Raw genomic sequence first — 25430 nt, 5'->3', positions numbered from 1 at the left:
CTACACTTTGATTTATGTATTTGTAATGTTGTGGCACAAAGGTTAGTACATTATTTTTAAAATGGAAATGTGATGAACTGTCAATTCATTGTAGAGATGACTTTCCATTGCCAGCAAAACTCATTACACTCTTAAAAGTTTTTCTTAAACTTATTTTATATTTCATGGTACTTTAAAGATACAAAATAATTTGTGTTAATTTTACTTAGTTTTAATTTTCTTTGAAAACTGGATTAAAATATATTATGTGTTTTTCTTGGTAACCATTACTAGGATTGTTTTCTATTTTTATATTTTTGTCATTGATGGCCAGTTATTAAGAGATCATCTTTCTAACTTATATTTGCTGTTTCTGCCTGCCTAGCTACATAATTCCTCTTACTGCTAAGTGGATTAGCTAAAGACATGAAATAACATTTTAAAACAATAGTTGAACAGTATTCTGGAACAATAACAAAAATCAGATTATGGTTCAAGACTTTCTACGAACTTCATTCAATGAGACAGCACAGGTCAAGCGGGCAGAAAGTCATAGAAAATTCATAAGCCTAAAAAAATAAAATAAATAAAAAGAAAATTCATAAGCCTGACATTCCATCAGGGTGTGCCTAATGAGATGTTTAGAAATAGAAGGCAGCTTATGCCATGACTAGTTGAAAGAATTCTGCAAGCTTGGATTGACATCAGGTCTTTTCACTGACTGAGATAATCAAGGAATCTGTGTAAATCAGCCTTTCTTATTGACTGTCAGGCCAGGAAAAGAACCAACCCACCCGAAGTCAACTCTGCCATCATTTCTTAAGCCACACTGTTCCTTTCAGCCCATAGAATCTCATGAATAGACAAAGTTAGGTTTCTAAAAATAATTTTGAGGCTAGATATGTGGTTTAATGTTATTCTATATTACATCCTATACAATTAAAATCTACAGATGTGCCTTGTACACTGTTTTTCCCTTTAGCCAGAGGAAGGACCAAATTTAAATAATACCTGACTAGGCAATTACTACATGCTGTGATTGGAAGTTATCTCTAACCACCTGCCACAGTGCTGAAATTTTTATCATTAGAGATCCATTTCTTTGGAAGAGCTCTGGGTAGGCTGCAGCCAGTCTCCTCTACAATAGAGGCTCTAATTATAGCCATGAACCCTGTTATCTGAATTAGTAAATTACCTGATATAAATTTTAGTTGAAATTTTGACTGAGAATAAAAGGAAGCTATGTTTGAATTGGAATATAGGGCAAAGCCTCAGTCAACAATCTTGGATACAGTATTTTAATAGAAATAGATTTAAATGTTCTCCAAATAATGTCCCACCCCCATTCTGACACTTTTAATACAAAAACATGTAGATTTATTCTCCAAAAGATACGTCTCTGAGCAGTGGTGACCTTTGCTTTCAGTTTCCTCTGTAAATCCATTTTTGTCTTTGACTATTTGAAGTTTTCTGTTTTTCTCATTAAAATTTCTCCTTGTGCTTTTCATTCAGTCATAAAGCTGTTGGGCTTTATTCTAGAAACAGATATTGAGCAATGAGCAAGACAGCCATAATCCCTGACCTCATTAGAATTGATAGTCTAAAGTAAATGCAGACCATTAATGGGAGATTAAATATGGTCTGGTACATGCTAAGACACATACAAAGTGCAAGAAAGAACATAATGTCATGTGAGGGAATGCATAAATAGCTTAACTTAGCCATCCCATAACATATTCATATATTAAAACATCATGTTACATGCTCTAACTTAATACAATTTTTACTTGTCAAATCAAAAAAAAATACAAAATTCAAAGAACATGTAAGAATTACCTCCCTGAATTTAGAAGGTTGCCAGAGGTAGCCACTTGGAAGAGATGTCCACTAGATTCAGAAGATAAATGTAAATTAGCCAATAAAAGGAAGTCAGAATTGAGATTATTCCAGTAAAAAGGAACAGCATGTCTAAGGCCAAGAATCAAGAGGGCCACAGTGTAGGTTGGCAAATAAAAAATAAAATTTATGTATAGCTAGGGCAGGGAGTAAAAGACACCAGCAGGACTTAATCATGAAGGGACTTTAAAGCCACATTAAGGATAAAGCTTTTGGCTCGGCGCGATGTATCACACCTGTAATCCCAGCACTTTGGGAGGCCGAGGCGGGTAGATCACCTGAGGTCAGGAGTTTGAGACCAGTCTGGCCGATGTGGTGAAACCATGTCTCTACTAAAAATACAAAAATTAGGCGGGCATGTTGGCAAGCACCTGTAATCCCAGCTACTTGAGAGGCTGAGGCAGGAGAATCGCTTGAACCTGAGAGGTGGAGGTTGTAGTGAGCTGACATTGTGCTACTGCACTCCAGCCTGGGTGACAGAGACTCCATCTCCATCTCAATAAATAAATAAAGCTTTTATTTGAAGGATAGCAAAGAATCACTAGAGAATTTTAGACAGGAAGCCATAATTTCATTATTGAGAGAACACTTTACAGGTGGGAAGTGGCAGAGTAAAAAGGCAATGAAGAAACTGGTACCACATTTGAGGTATGATACAGTAACAATTTTCACTTGATGAAAGACAATGGAGAGAGAAAAGAATGGAATCAAGAACTATTTAGAAGGTATAATAAATAATTAGTAATTGACTGATTAGATGCAACATGATGAAGGACGTGATAGAGGAAGTAGAAATATCTAGAATTATGTCAAATGAAGGCAATCATTATTTGTATTTTGCCGAAACAGAAATAAATACAGAGAAGGAGGAAAAGCAAGTTGGGGAGTTGAGAAGTAGGTGAGAAGAGGATACGCAAGGAGTTCATATTTGGGAGTGTTAGCTTTTGGTGTTTGTAGAATATTCATGAGATGTCCAATAGGGTGAGATAACATGCAAGTATGAAGATCGAGGGGAAATCTGGACTTGAGAGATGTAAAGTTGAGAGGTGCCAGAATGTGAGGAGGAATTGAAGTTAAAGGTATGGGTAGAATGAGAAGAAAGGAAAGCCTAGGACAAAATCTTAATGGAGTCAAAATTTGTGGTACAGGGAGAAGTACTGGGAAAGCCTTCCCTCTTCCTGCAGCATCACTAAACTTCCCGTTCTTTTCACTTAGTCTAGATGCCTTTAACTGTATTTTTACTTGGACAACGCTGTGTTATAGGTTGGCTTCATGGAAGAATAATGACATCACTAATATTTTTAAAGCTTAAGAACCAACATATATAGTATTTATGTAATATCTAATATTCTATATATAATATTAAAACCAAGATCATCTTAAAACCTCAATCATGCTCTGTGGGAAAGAAAGTTATATTGTAACAGATAATCACACCTATACATTGTATATTAAGGAAATGTATTTTAAATGACACATAACTTAATTCCCAGTAAGTTGCCTGCCCTATTTCTTTTATAACTACTCTGTTAAAGGTGAACAGATCCTTGAAGGGAGACTTTCCAATCTGTTCAGCATGCTATTTATATTTGAAAATTGTTGAATTATCCTAATCATACTTACAGTAACAATCAAGATTAATTGCAGCTATATTAGGATTACTTATTATTTTTTCTACTTCAGCAGTAACACAAATCCAATTGTACAAACAATTTCCATAATCCAAATTGTGAAAGAAAGTAGGGAGAAAAATGATCATGCAAAGCTGGTTGAAATAGTTTTCAAAATCAATCTTTAACCAGACTGTTATCTAAAATTCTGTTTTTGACAAGGAGCTGATTCTGAACAGATTGTACATGTGCCTCACTGGTGGAAGTAGATTATCTGTCTTGAATTGGATTGTGATGACGATGACCCTATTCTAAGCAAACCAAATCTCTTGAACTATATAATGAGATCAGGAGGAACATTCGACCTGAGAAATACAGATTGCAATGACAGAGATGATTTTGCTAATTTTTTTTTCCAGCCTCTTTCCTTAATGTACGTGATATTGTGATTTATTTTCATGCAGAGATCCCTGATCCTATAGTTTTGTTTGCTATTTATTTTTCTCCTTCACAATTTTTTTTTTTTTTTTTTTTTTTTTTAAATCAGCAGAGCTGAATGAGTGCCAGGAAGCTGCGAAGTCTATCTTACAAAAAGGTGATTGTGGAAGAGTCTAGAATCTTCTTTTATTGTGCAGCAGGATTATAGAAAAGCTATCAAGAGTAAACATTTAATTGATACACTCTTATTCCTTCTCTTTAGGCTGTAAGGAGGCAAAAGTTGCTTGAACAGAGCATCCAGTCTGCCCAGGAGATCGAAAAATCCTTACACTTAATTCAGGAGTCCCTCACATTCATTGACAAGCAGTTGACAGCTTATATTGCAGACAAGGTGGACGCAGCTCAAATGCCTCAGGAAGCCCAGGCAAGTACATCTGGGAATCAGCTTCCGTTCTTTTGTTTTTATTACGTGAACAAAATGTTGCAGAGTTTCTAACTTTAAACGTATTCAACTAGTTTTCCAGGGGGTTGTTTTGATTCACTGATTTGACTATTTGGAGGTAGGTAGGAAGAAAAAGGGGTCTAGATCACTAGTCTAAGATTTATTTTTTTAAGCATGTAATGGAGGAATTTGAAATAAAGACAATTCAAAGACAGGAGCAATACGTTCTGGTGTTTCTGACTTCAAGCTATACTAAAAGCTAGAGGAAAACCATAGGAAAGTAAATGGTAAAGAAAATACTTTTTTGCCAGTTGTGGTGGCTCACGCTTGTAATCCCAGCCCTTTGGGAGGCCAAGGCTCGCAGATCACGAGGTCAGGAGTTTGAGACCAGCCTGGCCAACATGGTGAAATCCCGTCTCTACTAAAAATACAAAAATTAGCTGGTTGTGGTGGCGGGCGCCTGTAATCCCAGCTACTCGGAAGGCTGAGGCAGGAGAATCGCTTGAACCCGGGAGGCGGAGGTTGCAGTGAGCCGAGATCACAGCACTGTATTCCAGCCTGGAACAGAGCGAGACTTTTTTATTTTCTTAAAAAAAAAAAAAAATTTTTATGACACTGTTGAAAATCAGTCTCAAACATTTTATTATAAACTCATCATTGAGTTTAGTCACATGGTCTATATTGTTTTATAAAAATGTCTTAGTTACAAGCAGTTAGTAACACAAAATTATCAATATAAATTTGCACCTCAATTATTAATGCTCATGCTCAGAATAGCTACATGCACACACTCTCATGCTTCATTCAAACCAAAATATAAAACGTGTTTACCTGTTTTTCTTTTTCTAGAATGAGAATTAAAATAGTGATGAAAATAAATCTAAGTGGACTTTCAGTGAGTAAATTTTAGGCCATAACTAAATTTACACTCACTGTAAGAAGTATTTTAAAAATGCTATTCTCATTTTTTAATTAACATTTAAACATATGTGAAGTTATCATAGGTATTATTTATTCAAATGTCTTTAGGGTTGTGTGGTAGCAATTAATTTAGCTGCTTTTCAAATCTTGTGTACATGTTGTAAACCCAGTCACCAAGTACATGCTATGATGTGAGGAGCACTAGAAGGTTAGCTGCAAATCTCAAAGCCTTCTCCCCACCAGTTAGTGAAGAGGCGTGAAGTTTTTCACTTTAAAATCAATTTGGGGGTGAAATATTAGATTTGTAGATCATGGTTACAATGCAACGACAGTTAATGAATCACAGTTAATAGGTGCCCCGGGTGTCAGCATACACAATAGCATGATTTAGTTTACTATATTGTCTAAGTTTGACCAAGAATGTCCCTGATAATACGTGGCAGAGTATAGGTAGTTTTGATAGGCTTAAAAAGTCCAGGGAATATGGTTTCCTTGTGGAATGCTATACCATTGCAATAGGGGATGAAGAAAGAGAATTTTGGGGAGAATCCTGATGATAAAATCCTCCTCATAGTTTTTCACTGGGCAACAAGAGTAAGTACTGTAGTAGAAGTGAGGAATAATAGTAAACGTATTGAGGATTCAAGTTTTATTTTGTCTTGATATATAATGATTGCACATATTTTAGAGGGTAAGTGTGATATGTTGATACATACCTACTCCAGTATATACATTTTTCAAACTTACACAAGCCAGGTTCTCTATCATTAACTATTCCTGAGTCTGTCCCAGTTTGAGTCATAATGAAAAAGGTTTTTTGTTATGTAATATTTATACATATTTCTGGGTACAACATTTATGTAATATTTTCTCATATGCATAGATTGTGTAATGATCAAGTCGGAGTATTTAGCGTATCCACCACAGGCAGGGTTTAGTAAAATGCATGATAGGAATGAGTGATTGTTCCTGAATTGAGAAGAACTACATGATTATAAATGAAATTCAGAGTAGAACTGCTTTCATTTAAACTAATGACATGAGTTTTGAAGGAATGTTTGATTAAAAATGCTCGTGACTTTCTGAAAGGAATTAAGGAAAATTTTGAGCAGTATGAATATTAGACATTAATATTGAAAATTAGTACTTTAAAATGCATAAAGAACTACATTGTGACAGACTTGTAGAATGAAATTATGAGTAGCAAATTTGATAGGCAAAGCTATTATACTATTGTCTTTGAAGGAGAATTGGAGCTTTTAGAGCAAAACATCTTTAGTTGAAAAGGTTGTGATAAGGGGCACTGTGTGTTTTTTCTTATTTAGAAATGGATTCAGGATTCTATAAACATTACTAGTTTTTAATCACAAAACATTTTGTTTGGTTTTTCTAAAAAAAACTACAGTAAAAGTGTTATTAACTACATCAGTAGAAAAGTACTTGCAAACAGCAGAACACAGATAAATTATGAAATTTCAGATCTTCTTGAAGAAAGAGATTTTTAGGTATTCAGCTCATATCCATTTTCCATGCATTTCAGGTCGTACCTGCATTACCAACATAGTTCTTGACATTGTGTCTCCCCAATGGTAATACATAATATTGGAAAATACAAGCCATCTGAAAGCTATTAAAACATTCTTCTGCTCCAAGGTTTTATTTTAATACGGCAGTAAGTGAATTGTTTTCTAGAACAGAGTTCTCAAGTACTCAGATTTGCTTCAAGGATTATATTTCCTAAAAAGCAACTCGAAATTCCCATGAAATAGAAAGTCAAAAGTTAGATAGTGAAATAACATGAGCACAGTGTGTAAGATGAAGGATCCACTAAGAATGCCACCAAAATGACATTTTAAATATAGAAAGAGATGGTATAGATAGAAAGAGAGAGAGAGAGATGAAAGAAAGAAAGAAAAGAATAGGGGCTAACTTTAATGCATCATATTAACAAAAATATGTTTCTATAAATTTGCATTTAAAGATAAAGTTATTGCTAATTAAAATATTAGTACACTATAATTTCTCTTTTCATAAATGGTATAGTTAGCTTAATTCATCACTGAGAAGCAGGAAAAAATGTACGATGTTACCATATTTAGTCTTTGAAATATATGTCAGATTCTCTGTCATATACTGGTCACACAGATTTGTTGGTATCTGACTCCACCGTGTGGTGTACTGAGAGTTTTGCTACTTAATTTGAAACTGTTAGAGCATTATTTTTTCTGCATTTTAAGATCGTTTGAGATCTTCAGGTATAAAAGCTATTGCATTAAGGAAGTGCATAACATATGTATAACTTTCTGACAACCATACCCTTGTTATATATAAAAGTAGATGTAGATCAGGATACTTCTTTACATTCACATTTGCATTTATTGCCATAGGAAAGAAAAGAGCTGCTCACTTCCTTAGCATGTTAATTGATCAGTTATTTCTCATGATTGGAAAACTGAGCCCTCCGATTTTGAATTGGACTTAAAATTATTTGACTTATTTTAGTGACATGAGCTTACTTACAGAAGCAAAACTTAACCTTTTAGAAAATCTGCGTGCTGCAAGGATATAAGAGCATGTGTTGACCTAGGAGTATTTTATTTCAAAACATAACACTTAGCCAAATCACAGGCTTAAATTATATGACCACAGCATCAAACTACCCAGTGTCAGCTCGTTTAATGAGAAGTTTTATTAAAATACAAAATTTAGAAAAGATGTGTTGAAACAGAATAAAGCAAATTGGGAAAACTCTTCTAGATATGGAAATATATCTTAGAAAACAGAAACTTTAGAACTATTTCCAAAGTACTATGATTAAAAACATAACAACTTATGAGTATTCCTTGGAAACAATTTAAAAAATAAAATCACCAAATTGTATAACTGCAAAGAAACAAATTTAGTCATTTACTGCTCAATTTTTCAGAACTATGTATTGAAGCACAGAGTTTTAGTTTTGGCACCTAAAATCCTAGAGCAGAAATCTAAGTAACCATGCTGAACCCCAGAGCAATCAAATCAAAATCTATAGGTGAATTTGGTCTTCAGAATTTTTGGAAACTTTTTCACTCATTCTAATGTGTAGCTAAGTTTGAGGATGGCTTTGGATGGTTCCTTACTAGTACTGAGTAAATTGTTCCGGAGTATTTTTCATATAACATTTTCTATCACTCTTTTATAAAGATTCTCTTCTATAACTGTGTCAGCATTTCAATGGGAGGGAGTCCGAGTGGCAGTCAAACTACTGGTGACATTCTCTCCTATTTTGATTTTTTCCTCTAATGGAAAATGGGTGATGGAAGAAAATATAGCTGAGAGCTATCGCACAAATTTTAATTTAGGCAAATAGAATGTTCAATATAGACGTTTGAGGCTGAACTCAGCTTGGCTTTGTTCAATTCGTTTTTTTCTAACCACATTTGTTAACATGCCAATTAACTTGCATATGGCTCTTAATCATTTTAGGGAACAGTGACGACTATGTATAAACAGCTACTTAAATGTCTTGTAATTTTTTAAATTACAAAGATACTTTCACATACATTTTTTTTCCTTTCCCACTAATTTCAGTTTTGAATCTTTGATATGTAAGAACAACCCAACATGGGTACCTGTTGAAAGTCACCATGTCATTATGTGTTGATGAACATTTTGTAGAGGAGACCATGGCCCTGTTGCTTAGATTACTGCAAGCAACAGCAGAGTTGCCTAGCAGTGGCTCCACTATCTTTACTATTCTATTTGCTTTTTCCCAAAGAATTCTGATCTCATTTTTTTATTATTATTTATTTATTTATTTATTTTATTATACTTTAAGTTCTAGGGTACATGTGCACAACGTGCAGGTTTGTTACATATGTCTACTTGTGCCATGTTGGTGTGCTGCACCTATCAACTCGTCATTTATGTCAGGCGTAACTCCCAATGCCATCCCTCCCCATTCTCCCCTCCCCATAATAGGCCCCGGAGTGTGATGTTCCCCTTTCAGAGTCCAAGTGATCTCATTGTTCAATTCCCACCTATGAGTGAGAACATGCGGTGTTTGGTTTTCTGTTCTTGTGATAGTTTGCTAAGAATGATGGTTTCCAGCTGCATCCATGTCCCTACAAAGGACACAAACTCATCCTTTTTTATGGCTGCATAGTATTCCATGGTGTATATGTGCCACGTTTTCTTAATCCAGTCTGTCACTGATGGACATTTGGGTTGATTCCAAGTCTTTGCTATTGTGAATAGTGCCACAATAAACATATGTGTGCATGTGTCTTTATAGCAGCATGATTTATAATCCTTTGGGTATATCCCCAGTAATGGGATGGCTGGGTCATATGGTATTTCTAGTTCTAGATCCTTGAGGAATCGCCATACTGTTTTCCACAATGGTTTAACCAGTTTACAATCCCACCAACAGTGTAAAAGTATTCCTATTTCTCCACATCCTCTCCAGCACCTGTTGTTTCCTAACTTTTTAATGATCGCCATTCTAACTGGTGTGAGATGGTATCTCATTGTGGTTTTGATTTGCATTTCTCTGATGGCCAGTGATGACGAGCATTTTTTCTTGTGCCTGTTGGCTATATGCATGTCTTCTTTTGAGAAATGTCTATTCATATCCTTTGCCCACTTTTTGATGGGGTTGTTTGTTTTTTTCTTATAAATTTGTTTGAGTTCTTTGTAGGTTCTGGATATTAGCCCTTTGTCAGATGAGTAGATTGCAAAAATTTTCTCCCATTCTGTAGGTTGCCTGTTCACTCTGATGGTAGTTTCTTTTGCTGTGCAGAAGCTCTTTAGTTTAATGAGATCCCATTTGTCAATTTCGGCTTTTGTTGCCGTTGCTTTTGGTGTTTTAGACATGAAGTCCTTGCCTGTGCCTATGTCCTGAATTGGTATTACCTAGGTTTTCTTCTAGGCTTTTTATGGTTTTAGGTCTAACATTTAAGTCTCTAATCCATCTTGAATTAATTTTCGTATAAGGAAAGGATCCAGTTTCAGCTTTCTACTTATGGCTAGCCAATTTTCCCAGCACCATTTATTAAATAGGGAATCCTTTCCCCATTTCTTGTTTCTCTCAGGTTTGTCAAAGATCAGATGGCTGTAGATGTGTGGTATTATTTCTGAAGACTCGGTTCTGTTCCATTGGTCTATATCTCTGTTTTGGTACCAGTACCATGCTGTTTTGGTTACTGTAGCCTTGTAGTATAGTTTGAAGTCAGGTAGCGTGATGCCTCCAGCTTTGTTCTTTTGACTTAGGATTGTCTTGGAGATGCGGGCTCTTTTTTGGTTCCATATGAACTTTAAAGCAGTTTTTTCCAATTCTGTGAAGAAACTCATTGGTAGCTTGATGGGGATGGCATTGAATCTATAAATAACCTTGGGCAGTATGGCCATTTTCACGATATTGATTCTTCCTATCCTCCATGACCATGGTATGTTCTTCCATTTGTTTGTGTCCTCTTTTATTTCACTGAGCAGTGGTTTGTAGTTCTCCTTGAAGAGGTCCTTTACATCCCATTTAAGTTGGATTCCTGGGTATTTTATTCTCTTTGAAGCGATTGTGAATGTGAGTTCATTCATGATTTGGTTCTCTGTTTGTCTGTTACTGGTGTATAAGAATGCTTGTGATTTTTGCACATTGATTTTGTATCCTGAGACTTTGCTGAAGTTGCTTATCAGCTTAAGGAGATTTTGGGCTGAGACAATGGGGTTTTCTAAATATACAATCATGTCATCTGCAAAGAGGGACAATTTGACTTCTTCTTTTCCTAACTGAATACCCTTGATTTCTTTCTCTTGCCTGATTGCCCTAGCCAGAACTTCCAACACTATGTTGAATAGGAGTGGTGAGAGAGGGCATCCCTGTCTTGTGCCAGTTTTCAGAGAGAATGCTTCCTTTTGCCCATTCAGTATGATATTGGCTGTGGGTTTGTCATTAATAGCTCTTATGATTTTGAGATACGTTCCATCAATACCGAATTTATTGAGAGTTTTTAGCATGAAGGGCTGTTGAATTCTGTCAAAGGCCTTTTCTGCATCTATTGAGATAATCATGTGGTTTTTGTCTTTGGTTCTGTTTATATGCTGGATTACGTTTATTGATTTGCGTATGTTGAACCAGCCTTGCATCCCAGGGATGAAGCCCACTTGATATGGTGGATAAGCTTTTTGATGATTTTTTTGTAATCTCATGTCCCACATAGTAGATTTATGAGCAGGCAAAGAGCAAGGAAACAAATTACCTTCAAAGAAGAGGGCCTCATAATTAAATATTGAAAAATACTGCCATGTTTTGCTCACCAACCTAGGACGTCAGCTGTTCCAGAGTCTACTACAGACCAGACTTCCTCCTTCCATCTCTTTTCCCCTCCCATTGACAATGTGAGTACAATTTAGAAAACAGGGAATTTTTAAACCAAATAAAACTATTAATTTAAACTAGTTGCAGTAACTGCACATTAAAAAAGAATTTATAATGGCAGTCTTCCTGTATTGATTAAAGAAGCTAAATCTTATAACTCAATTTAAATATGACTGGTCATATTTAAATATAAACTTTCCAAGCTATCAAAATCAATGGCTTAAAAATAAAGATATAATTGCAGATTTTGGTCTATCAGATTGAGCTTATGATTTCATTAGGGAATAAAACAGACTCTTATAGTGTAGATAGGCACATTTGATTGCCAAACGACTTGCAACAGTGTAACTTTACAGCCTGCTTTACTGATTTATGAGTTAGACAGCAGAAACCTGCAAAGGGGGAATTTATGTGATAATTAGATAATTTAATGAGAGAAGAAAAAAATGGAGAACTAATCCAGAGAGTCGGGCTCAAATTTTAAATCCCATATAGCCATAGCTGCAGACTTTTTTTTTCCTTTATACACAGCACAGTAGATATGATGGTAAACCTAGTGCAGTTAATTTTGAATCTGTTCTAACCTTGAAATGCCACCCCTATGTGTTGTTATGTAGAACTTATTACTCTCCACTTGAGAATAACTCTTATTAAATTCACATGTTTAAAAGTGTGGGAAACAGTCACAAACAAAAGTTGCAGGAGATGTAAAATACTAGAAACTTTACAGCCACACATCACTGACTGTACCTGGAAAACCTGTGCAGTATTATGTCCATACAGGCTCTATGATAAAGATATAGATTTATTTCATATTAATTTGATGCATACATTTTAAGTCTGCAATTAAGCTATAGTACGCTTTTGTAAAAATCTCTCTACAAATTATAAATATAAGGATGAAATTATTAAAAGTAATGGCGAAAACTGCAATTATTTTTGCACCAACCTATTAACATCATGCTACAGTCAACAGTGAAGACTATGGCACCACTCTGAATATTTTGAAGTGATCCAAATTTATCCTATTGTTTCCCAGGTTTCTCTTATACAAATGGATGTTTAGTCCAAAGATAGCCCACAGAAAATTTATCGACCTAAAATGCACAGCCAGATAACACATAGCCTAACATACTATGTTTTATTTTTCTTTCAGCATTTATCGTGATTGTTAAATCTTTTATTTGCTTTTTAAAATCTTTTATTTACTTTTCTAAAATTTTCCTTATCTACTCCCATTCTCTACCCACTAGAGTTCAGCTGTAAGATCGTGGGCCACCTAGCAGATTTCCAACAGATAGCTGGCAAATGTATTGAATTCCACTGAGGTTTAGTCACTAAGTATGTGTCAGACAAATGTGATAGGTAATGTAAAATTTTAAAATATGAATAAGCCTAAAATGGTCCTTGCTATCTTGCCACTCGTTAGATAGCACCAAAGAAAAATAAAAGTTTAGAAATTGCTGGCCACTCACGTTTACCATAATAGTCAAGAACCATTTTTCCAATGGAACTTGATAGTATCATAATGATATTTTGTCCTAGCGCTTCATGATTGCCCAACTTTGAAGCTCTGAAAACCTTTCCAAAATACTTTAAATAGTACAAAATGGAACTCTTCACATGAAAAGGAAAGACTGAAGAAAAGTACCTGTTTCAGCCTCTCTATGTATTACATCCTTTTTAAGGATTATGCCATGTGAATGTCTAGTATTTTCAAAGCATTCACATTATTTGATAATTACAACAGCCTAATGAGGTATAAAAGTCATGTGTTTACGGGAATATTTGAAAACACTAGATTAATGGTTGAGGCATGGGATGAGAACAGGATGTGAATGAAAATGGACACGAAGGTTTAGGGGTTAATAAAAAATGTCCTAAAGTTGGAGTGTGGTGATGTATACATGACTCTATAAATTTACCAAAGTTCATTGACTTATATGTTTAAAATGAAAATTTTATGGTATGTAAATTATACCTCAAAATTGTTTTTAAAAACCTGTTGAATAGAGAATATATCAACTACTATTATATATTTAAAAAGACAATTTAAGGTTACCATCAACTTTTTCACTCCATTATTTTGATGCATAGTAAAGGGTGAAATGTGATGAATGTTGTTAAATAACCTGGAATTAACTTAAATGGTAGATATTTATTGATGGCCTACTGATGTCCACAAGATCTTACATAGTAATATCATAATGTTTTCATTGTTCACATTCTATTACATTAAATGAATTTTAATGCCAAAGCATTTTTACTGAAGCTGATATTTTGACTCAGAACTGCTTTCTCCACTTTAATAATTAGCCCTTTATCAAATGAAAATTAACCTACAAGTACTTTGACAAAATTCAACAGCCCTTCATGCTAAAAACGCTCAATAAATTCGGTATTGATGGAACGTACCTGAAAATAATAAGAGCTATTTATGACAAACCCACAGCCAATATCATACTGAATGGGCAAAAACTGGAAGCATTCTCTCTGAAAACTGGCACAAGACAGGGATGCCCTCTCTCACCACTCCTATTCAACATAGTGTTGGAAGTTCTGGCTAGGGCAATCAGGCAAGAGAGAAATCAAGGGTATTCAGTTAGGAAAAGAAGAAGTCAAATTGTCCCTCTTTGCAGATGACATGATTGTATATTTAGAAAACCCCATTGTCTCAGCCCAAAATCTCCTTAAGTAGATAAGCAACTTCAGCAAAGTCTCAGGATACAAATTTAATGTGCAAAAATCACAAGCATTCTTATACACCAGTAACAGACAAACAGAGAACCAAATCATGAATGAACTTCCATTCACAATCGCTTCAAAGAGAATAAAATATCTAGGAATCCAACTTACAAGGGATGTAAAGGACCTCTTCAAGGAGAACTACAAACCACTGCTCAGTGAAATAAAAGAGGACACAAACAAATGGAAGAACATACCATGGTCATGGATAGGAAGAATCAATATCGTGAAAATGGCCATACTGCCCAAGGTTATTTATAGATTCAATGCCATCCCCATCAAGCTACCAATGAGTTTCTTCACAGAATTGGAAAAAACTGCTTTAAAGTTCATATGGAACCAAAAAAGAGCCCGCATCTCCAAGACAATCCTAAGTCAAAAAAACAAAGCTGGAGGCATCACGCTACCTGACTTCAAACTATACTACAAGGCTACAGTAACCAAAACAGCATGGTACTGGTACCAAAACAGAGATATAGACCAATGGAACAGAACCGAGTCTTCAGAAATAATACCACACATCTACAGCCATCTGATCTTTGACAAACCTGAGAGAAACAAGAAATGGGGAAAGGATTCCCTATTTAATAAATGGTGCTGGGAAAATTGGCTAGCCATAAGTAGAAAGCTGAAACTGGATCCTTTCCTTACTCCTTATACAAAAATTAATTCAAGATGGATTAGAGACTTAAATGTTAGACCTAATGCCATAAAAACCCTAGAAGAAAACCTAGGTAGTACCATTCAGGACATAGGCATGGGCAAAGACTTCATGTCTAAAACACCAAAAGCAACGGCAGCAAAAGCCAAAATTGACAAATGGGATCTCATTAAACTAAAGAGCTTCTGCACAGCAAAAGAAACTACCATCAGAGTGAACAGGCAACCTACAGAATGGGAGAAAATTTTTGCAATCTACTCATCTGACAAAGGGCTAATATCCAGAACCTACAAAGAACTCAAACAAATTTACAAGAAAAAAACAAACAACTCCATCAAAAAGTGGGCAAAGGATATGAATAGACATTTCTCAAAAGAAGACATTCATACAGCCAACAGACACATGAAAAAATGCTCATCATCACTGGCCATCAGAGAAATGCAAATCAAAACCACAATGAGATACCATCTCACACCAGTTAGAATGGCGATCATTAAAAAGTCAGGAAACAACAGGTGCTGGAGAGGATGTGGAGAAATAGGAATACTTTTACACTGTTGGTGGGATTGTAAACTAGTTCAACCATTATGGAAAACAGTATGGCGATTCCTCAAGGATCTAGAACTAGAAATACCATATGACCCAGCCATCCCATTACTGGGTATATACCCAAAGGATTATAAATCATGCTGCTATAAAGACACATGCACACATATGTTTATTGTGGCACTATTCACAATAGCAAAGACTTGGAATCAACCCAAATGTCCATCAGTGACAGACTGGATTAAGAAAACGTGGCACATATACACCATGGAATACTATGCAGCCATAAAAAAGGATGAGTTTGTGTCCTTTGTAGGGACATGGATGCAGCTGGAAACCATCATTCTTAGCAAACTATCACAAGAACAGAAAACCAAACACCGCATGTTCTCACTCATAGGTGGGAACTGAACAATGAGATCACTTGGACTCAGGAAGGGGAACATCACACACCGGGGCCTATCATGGGGAGGGGGGAGGGGAGAGGGATGGCATTGGGAGTTATACCTGATGTAAATGACGAGTTGATGGGTGCTGACAAGTTGATGGGTGCAGCACAGCAACATGCACAAGTATACATATGTAACAAAGCTGCACGTTATGCACATGTACCCTAGAACTTAAAGTATAATAATAAAAAAAAATGAAAAAAAAAAAGAAAATTAACCTACAAGTACAATCTCCCAATTATTTCTATGCAGCATTCCAAAATGTTCCCTAGAGTTTGCTTTACTCATTTATCTATTTTGAAAAGTAACCATAATTATTCGAAAATACATTATTTCTATTTTTAATTGTTGTAGGCACATAGTAGGTATACAGAGGTTACATGAGATATTTTAATACAGGCATGCAATGCATAGTAATCACATCATGGTAAATGGGGTATCTATCACCTCAAGCATCTATCCTTTGTGATATGAAAAATTCAGTTGTACTATTTTAGTTATTTTTAAATGGACAATTACTTTTTTATTATGGTCATCCTATTCTAGCAAATAATAGCTCTTACTCATTATTTCTAATTTTTGTATCCATTAACCATCCCCACTTCCTCCCCAACCCCTGATTATCCTTCCCAGCCTCTAGTAAGGATCCTTCTACTCTCTGTCTCCAAAGTTCAGTTATCTTAAATTTTAGCTCCCACAAATAACTGAGGACGTGGGATGTTTGTCTTTTTCTGCCTGGCTTATTTCACTTAAAATAATAACCTATAGTTCCATCCATGTTATTGCATACGACAGGATGTCATTCTTTTTTATGGCTGAATATTACTCTATTGTGTATATGTACCATATTTTCTTCATTCATTTTTTTAATGGACATATAAGTTGCTTCCAAATCTTGACTTTTGTGACTAGTGCTGCAATAAAACATGGGAGTACAGATACCTCGTCAATGTACTGATGTTCCTTCTTTTTTTTTTTTTTTTTTTTTTTTGAGACGGGGTCTTGCTCTGTCTCCCAGGCTGGAGTGCATTGGTGTGATCTTGGCTCACTGCCAGCTCCGTCTCCCGGGTTCACGCCATTCTCCTGCCTCAGCCTCCTGAGTAGCTGGGACCACAGGCGCCCGCCACCACACCCGGCTAACTTTTTTTTTTTGTATTATTAGTAGAGATGGGTTTTCACTGTGTTAGCCAGGGTGGTCTTGATCTCCTGACCTCGTGATCCGCCCACCTCGGCCTCCCAAAGTGCTGGGATTACAGGCGTGAGCTGCAGCGCCTGGCCAACTGATGTTCTTTCTTTTGGGTATGTACCCAGCAGTGGGATTGCTGGGTTGTATGGTAGCTCTGTTTTTAGTTTTTTGAGGAATCTCCAAACTGTTTTCCATAGTGGTTGTACTAGTTTACATTCCCACCAACAGTGTATGAGGGTTTCCTATTCTCCACATCCTCGCCAACATTTGTTATTGCTTGTTTTATAAATAAAACCATTCGAGTTGGAGTGAGATTATGCCTCATTGTGGTTTTGATTTACATTTCTCTTATGACCAATGATATTGAGAACTTTTTCATATACCCACTCGTCATTTATCTTCTTTCAAAAAAAGTGTCTACTCAGATATTTTGCCCATTTTTAATCAGATTATTAGTTTTTTCCTATAGAGTTGTTTTAGCTCTTTATATATTCTAGTTGTTGATCCCTTGTCAAATGGGTAGTTTGGAAATATTTTCTCCCATTCTGTGGGTTGTCTCTTCGTGAGTTGTATCGTTTGCTGTGAAGGAGGTTTTTAACTTGGTATGATACCATTTGTACTTTTTGCTTTGGTTGCCTGTGCTTGTGGGGTATGGCTCAAGAATTTCTTGCCCAGACCAGTGTTCTGGAGATTTTCCCCAATGTTTTCTTGTAGTGGTTTCATAATTTGAGGTCTTAGATGTAAGTATTTAATCCATTTTGATTTGTTTTCTGTATACTGTTCAAGATAGAGGTCTCATTTTTTTCTTCTGCATTTGGATATCCAATTTTGCCAGCACCATTTATTAAAGGACTCCTTTCCCCAGTGTGTGTTCTTGGCACTTTGTCAAAAAACTAGGTCACTGTAGATGTATGGCTTTATCTCTGGGTTCTCTATTCCATTCCATTGGTCTATGTGTCTGCACTTATGCCAGTACCATGCTGTTTCGGTTACTATAGCTGTGTAGTATAATTTAAAGTCAGGTAAAGTGATTCCTCCAGTTTCGTTCTTTTTTGCTTAGGATATGTTTGGCTATTCTGGGTCTTCTGCAGTTCCATATAAATTTTAAAACTGTTTTTTCTATTTCTGTGAAGAATGTCATTGTTAGAAAATACATTATTATAATGGACTCTTCTATTATTGTCATTACAACTAAGCATAACATCATTTCTTAGGTATATTACAAGTAATAAGAATTATATACAATATCCAATTTTTTATTTTTAAAAGATTCTGTGGTCAAGTTTACACAGAAAAATTTATATGCTTTACTTCTCTGCTGGAGATTTTTGACCCACTTTTTTGTATTTTCAAACTTAAAAGTTTAAGCTAAATTTGGTAAGAAGCCACAGACACTTTTTCCTCCAGAAATATGTTGATATACCACAAAACTCATATGTCAAGGAACAATGTAGGGGAAACACTGAAATAGAATGTTTCCTTTGGCTCTGTTGCATATTTCTGATAAAAGTCAAAACTTCTTTAGCTGACAAAATTTAATTTATAGGTAATATTTTTCTAAGTTACTGAACTTATAGATGTTTTAAAAAAAGAGTAATAAAAAGCTCTGTGAATTTCTTCTTTTTTTTACTTGTTGAATGATTATAAAGTATAAGCTGAAACTTTTCAACATTATCTTTTTCTATGAAAATAATTACATTTCTTGCACGTTCTTATCTTTGGAAAGTACATATCATCCCAAATCTTTTCGTATATTTTCTTTCTTTAGTTTTCTAAGTACATGTGATATGTGGTCATTTCCCTTTCTTGAAAATAACAATTTCAAAATTACTATCTCTTTCGCAATTATAATCTAACAGTGGCACATTCCTCCATCAATCAGTAGTCTCAACATGAAATATTTTAATTTTTTCTAAAATATTTTCTTTTCTCTAAATTTTTCCTGTATTTGACACCACAGAAACTCCAATAATTATTTGATACTGTTTTCTTTATTCCATTAAATACTTTAGACAGCTACAGTATAATTTTGCTTGCCATTTTCTATTAATTGGATATATGAGAATGGTTTGATGAGGTAAAGCATGATTTTTTTAAAAAGCCCTGCTCTCTGCTCAGTTAATTGTAAAGTCCTGTATTTAAAATGTGATTAACGTTTGATGGATTTTTTTTGTTCTGCAATTTTGCCCTTTACCATATTCAGTAGAAAAATTATTAATTCGATTTCACTTGTTTTATTTTCCTACTTTTTTTTTTTTTTTTTTTTTTGAGATGGAGTCTTACTCTATTGCCCAGGCTGGAGTGCAGTGGCACAATCCTGACTCACTGCAAACTCTGCCTCCCAGGTTCAAGTGATTCTCTTGCCTCAGCTTCCCGAGTACCTGGGATTACAGGTGTGCACAACCACGCCCAGCTAATTTTTGTGTATATATATATTTTTAAGTAGAGACAGGGTTTCATCATGTTGGTCAGGCTGGTCTTGAATCGTGATACACCTGCCTCGGCCTCCCAAACTGCTGGCATTACAAGCGTGAACTGCTGCGCCGGGCCATTCCTACTTTGAATATATAGTGCTGTGAACATAATTACTGCATGCTTAAATGCCTTTTTAAAATAATGGAATGATGAGATAAGCTCAAATGTCTTTTTTTCATAATGGAATAATATAATTTGCTTTATATTACTTGAGTTTGATGAAGAAAATCTAGTGATTCTGAAAGGTATTGGATTGAGAACCCCTCATAGAGCATATGTGAGTGTTCAAGTCAGTATCCCTGATTTACTATTTCCTCTTACTTTGTTTCCATTAGAATTTTCTGATTTTTATATGAAGCCAGGCTGATAATTTCACAACATCAGTTGTTTGGGGTTGGTTTATTTGTTTTCTTCAAATGCTTACTATCCATATCCCACTAGATGTATATATTGGGTGAAAATATAGCTCAAATTATACATCCTTCACATCTTTAGGACAACTTAGAAATCTGGTAGACAAGTATAAAGATCATTTTCCTTTGGATTACATCTTCTGTCTCCAGTGTTTTCTTCTACAATTTTATTTTCTTGCATCATATTCCCATAATGCCACAAAAGAAAATCATTACATTGTCTTTTTGTATGAGTGATTTTAACATAGGAGATTGTTCTTCCTAGAAGTTTCAATAATACTCTGTTATTTGTACAAGTGACTTATCTGTTTCACAGTCAGCCTGCACTAAAGTGATAAGCATTTTTCGCTTATGTGGTTCCAGAATAAAATTCTGATGAGGTTAGGTAAAGTAGGTGGTAAAAGATATCCTAAATACAAACTAAAAGTTAATTATAATTTAAATGTAAAATTTGTGGAATTAATGTGTAAAGATGCTGGCAAAATATAAATGTCATGCATGTTTTACAACTTACCCATAGTAGAATCAATTAGAAATATAAATGCATTTGATTTTACAATTTTAGTAATGAATTAAATTATTATTAATGAATATATTAAGTATGTTGGAATGCCTTTTTCCAAATCTACTTGTGTGATACACTCTGTCAAAAAAAGCAAAAGGATAACATCCACAAAGTATTGTATGAGTCTTGGATATACACAATGCATATTAACAAATATTCTGAGAAGTTCTGTAGTATAGACACATGTTCATCTTCACTTTCCAAAATACATTTAACCACTGGGTTCTTTTTAATGCATAATCTACTCAATGCATAAAGAAATTTTTATCTCTAATCATATTGGAACAGTACTACAAATGTGATAATTTCTCTAGAAATGCCTATAAATTATGAAAAAGTCTCACTTTTATATGATGTTCAGTGATGATTTTTTTCAATGTTAATAATTTTAGTGGTAGCAGCCTTTGTAAAAACACAGAAGCTCATCCTCAACAGTTTCTCTAACCATTTAATAGAAATATGTATATTTCAAATTCCATGGAATGCTTTGCATTGAACTCCAAATTGCCCAACCTTCCTCTCACAGGTTACTTGGTCCTTCATATCCCCTGCCAAGAGATAAAAGTCAAGTGTTTGTTTATATGTTTGTAAGTTATTGTTGTCCCCATTATTTATGACTTATGACAACAATATGGCTCATTTGGGAAAATGTGGAACTTAATCAGAAAGGCCTGCGTTGCAATGATCACTTGTGCTATCTTGGCTTTGCTTTGTAATGCCAAGCTTCTAGAATTTCCAGGGGCAGTCTATGAAGAAAAAATTATAAATAGAAAATTAAATGCTGGATTATAGAAGGGTCTCTTGCAAGTGAGAGGCACTGAAACTTAAGGTTCTATAGCTTCATACTAATTCCTTATCTGAATAGTAATTCTTACTGACTCACAGTCTTTCCTTCCGTTAAATTAAACCCACACACTCTGGATGCCCCAAGCCTAATCTTTGCTAGCTTGTTTCCTACAACCTAAAATGAGATCCTATATTCTTATCCTCTGACCCTCCAAAACCCCTTCTCAGCCGTATGCTAGTTAAATTATGTCAACTTCCTAAAAATCACCAGATTATACAGCAGATATTAATTTTTATCTTTCTGATCACAGAGCATGAGTTTTTCTTTTTAAAATTTTTTTTTATTGTACTTTAAGTTCTAGGGTATGTGTGCACAACGTGCAGGTTTGTTACATACGTATATATGTGCCATGTTGGTATGCTGCACCCATTAACTCGTCATTTACATTAGGTATATCTCCTAATGCAATCCCATCCCCCTCCCCCAACCCCACAACAGGCCCCGGTGTGTGATGTTAGTTTTTCTATTACATTACATATATTTCTGCTTTGTAATTTACTTATATATCTACATTCTGCCTCTCAAAATAAAGCTTCTGTAAGTATAGGGGCAATGGTTTTGTTCTTACTGTGTGGAATTGAGTAGTAGAAGCTGAACAATGTATTGAATTGAATTATAAATAAGATTAAATGTCTTTTTTCCCCCCACAAATGTCTATTTGGAGGATACTTTTATTTTAAAACCATAATTAAAGAGGCAATATAATTGTTCAAATGGCAGCAACTTTGTTACTTCGTAGTTATTTTACCTTGGGTTTGTTGACATTTTTACTTCATTCGTAAATGAAGATGTTAAATACTTCTGTTAATATGATTCAGAGATGGAATTAATTATATAAAGTGTTAGTGCATAAGTTCACGCAAATGTCTGCAGTGGTGAGGATACTGATGATGATTTCTTTTCTTTATTTATGTTTGGTTTGCTCTTCTTTGACACCTCTGGTATAAAAGGTTAAGGGACTATGTGTATACTTCGTTTTTTCCTCTACTAACCTTGGAGGCTAAGGGGATGGAAAAACTTTTAAATACATGTACACAGATATGATTACAGATGTGTAGCTTGGACGCTCTACCCTCTCTGAGTATATTCTCATTTTTCCCCATCAGTTTCCTCTCACAGTAACCACAATTGCTATTCAACTTTCATCACTTTGACTTAAACTCCACCTTGATTCTCTCCTCTCATCCTCAGCAGATACCTAAGGTTTTGTGCTTATGAGGAAATGACATGTTATATCGCTGATAACTTATAACTAAATATTTGTGCAAACAACATGGACAGGTATTTTTACATATACTGTCACATCTGATCTTTTTCACCAAAACCAATGTAGTTGACTACTGAAGAAATGAGAATTTCTCAGATAAGAAAACCTCATTGCTGGCTTGCTATTATCATTCTTGGGCTAGACATGAGGAAATCGAGGTTCGGAACATGTTGATGCTTTGCCCAAGGTGGCAAGAGAGAGCCCTGAAATTTAAATCATGATTAATGTTAACATGATTTCACCCTGATACTCGGAGAGCACCAAGTAGGAAGCATTCAACTTCTTGCATCTTCACATCTTACTTTTGTTTTCTGAGAAAGAGCCACCTCTACTCCTGCTAATATTTTCCTTTGGCCCTGAGCTTTGTGCTTCACTCTGGTTTCCTTGCTTTAAACAGGGTTTTTTTTTTCCTAACCAATTATCTTCTTACATTAAAAAAAAAAATCACTTTATCTGTTGGCTCCTTTCATGTAGCCTTAAAGTATGTTTAAGTCTGATTGACCTGAATTTTATTATGTGTAGAGACAAAGGTCTGCAAAAGTAATTTAAACTGTTTTTGTAAGAATGCTCCTTGTTCCTTAATCAGGGCAGCCCTTGAAAATATGATTTTTGCTCTCATCATCCACAGCCTCTTTTCTAGCTCCAGTGGTCGTTGACCACCTCATGTACCCTGATTACTATTGATCCCATTGAACCTATCTGAAACTGACACTGTTAACCTCTCTCTCTCATTCTTAAAATTCTCACATCAATTGATGTGAGATTTTCTCTCTTTTCTAGTTCTTCTTTTCCTTCTCTTTGACTGTTGTTTCTATTTATTTGGTGCTTTTCTTTCCATGTCAGTTAAATTGCTGTGTTCTCCATGGTTCTCGATTTGCTCTCTCTTCCTGCTTTCCTCTAACACTTGAAAACACTGAAAAAAATACATATTATACAAATGTACTGTTTCCCTTTCTCTCTCTCTATACAGACGCACATAGTGATTATTAAAATGCAAACTCACTTCAACATACTGCTGATTTGCAGTCGCATTTCCTTCCTATGAATTTCCTTAGTTATTAGATTAAATATTAGTAATAAAACTACTGTTATCTGTGATTATGATCAATTTCAAATTTTGGAATTCATCTGCATGATCAAAATAGTGGAAACCATTCATTTGGAACATAAGATTATTTAGTACTTGATTTCTACCTCCATTTCTTGTTATATTTTTGCCAAACTCCTTATGCTCTTCAGCGCCCTGTCTCCACACCTTGTTTCTGTTTAACCAGAAATGCTTTTGTTTTTACAACTCCTATATCCTTGCATATCCAGTATGCATATACAGTATTTAGGACTCTTATTTAGAAGTAACAAAATTGAGGTAACTGAAGCAAAACAAATGAGAGAGAAAGATTAGTCATATGGAAACAGTAATGTGTCCTAGAAACCAAGGACAATAATAAAGTTTTGACTCAAGAAGGGACTAATGCCTGTGTTTTGGTTATTTATGGTAGCCATTTATTATTCCTGCTAACAGTTTTGCAGGTTAAGAAAGCTCACCTGAATGCTTCTCTTTTGGGGTTTCTTATGTGATTTTAGTCCATTATTGGCTGATACTATAGCAACCTGAAAGCTCAACTGGGCTGAACATCCAAGATCACTCACTCACATGGCTAGCAGTTGTTGGCTGAAAGCCTGCTTGTAATTGTTGCTGAAGCATGTATCCATGGCCTTTCCATGTGACTTAGCTTTCTCAGAGCATAATATGTTGGATGGATTCTAAAAGGGAGCACCCTAAGAATGACTGTTCTAAAAATACAGAAGTGGATTTTGGCTTTTGCTGCCATTGCTTTTGGTGTTTTAGACATGAAGTCTTTGCCCATGCCTATGTCCTGAATGGTACTACCTAGGTTTTCCTCTAGGGTTTTTATGGTATTAGGTCTAACATTTAAGTCTCTAATCCATCTTGAATTAATTTTCGTATAAGGAGTAAGGAAAGGATCCAGTTTCAGCTTTCTACTTATGGCTAGCCAATTTTCCCAGCACCATTTATTAAATAGGGAATCCTTTCCCCATTTCTTGTTTCTCTCAGGTTTGTCAAAGATCAGATGGCTGTAGATGTGTGGCATTATTGCTGAGGACTCGGTTCTGTTCCATTGGTCTATATCTCTGTTTTGGTACCAGTACCATGCTGTATTGGTTACTGTAGCCTTGTAGTATAGTTTGAAGTCAGGTAGCATGATGCCTCCAGCTTTGTTCTTTTGACTTAGGATTGTCTTGGAGATGCGGGCTCTTTTTTGGTTCCATATAAACTTTAAAGCAGTTTTTTCCAATTCTGTGAAGAAACTCATTGGTAGCTTGATGGGGATGGCATTGAATCTATAAATAACCTTGGGCAGTATGGCCATTTTCACGATATTGATTCTTCCTATCCATGAGCATGGTATGTTCTTCCATTTGTTTGTGTCCTCTTTTATTTTAAACTAAAGAGCTTCTGCACAGCAAAAGAAGCTACCATCAGAGTGAACAGGCAACCTACAGAATGGGAGAAAATTTTTGCAATCTACTCATCTGACAAAGGGCTAATATCCAGAACCTATAAAGAACTCAAACAAATTTACAAGAAAAAAACAAACAACCCCATTAAAAA

The 25430-nt window shown here is 35.2% G+C and overlaps 1 protein-coding gene across 9 annotated transcripts in view; it reads left to right on the top strand.

Moving 5' to 3' along the window:
• Window positions 1-25430, top strand: part of DMD (dystrophin) — a 2157177-nt gene that overhangs the window by 817475 nt on the left and 1314272 nt on the right. For all 9 annotated transcript variants that reach the window (XM_077988314.1, XM_077988313.1, XM_028842274.2 and 6 more), the window contains one exon: window positions 4186-4347. In XM_077988314.1, coding sequence (XP_077844440.1) covers window positions 4186-4347 — 162 coding nt within the window. The remainder of the gene's footprint in view (window positions 1-4185; window positions 4348-25430) is intronic.

The sequence above is a fragment of the Macaca mulatta genome, chromosome X (genome assembly GCF_049350105.2).
Source record: "Macaca mulatta isolate MMU2019108-1 chromosome X, T2T-MMU8v2.0, whole genome shotgun sequence".
In the NCBI taxonomy this organism is placed as follows: domain Eukaryota; kingdom Metazoa; phylum Chordata; class Mammalia; order Primates; family Cercopithecidae; genus Macaca; species Macaca mulatta.
Note: the sequence above shows the minus strand (reverse complement) of the source record. Positions and strands in the feature narration are given on the sequence as shown.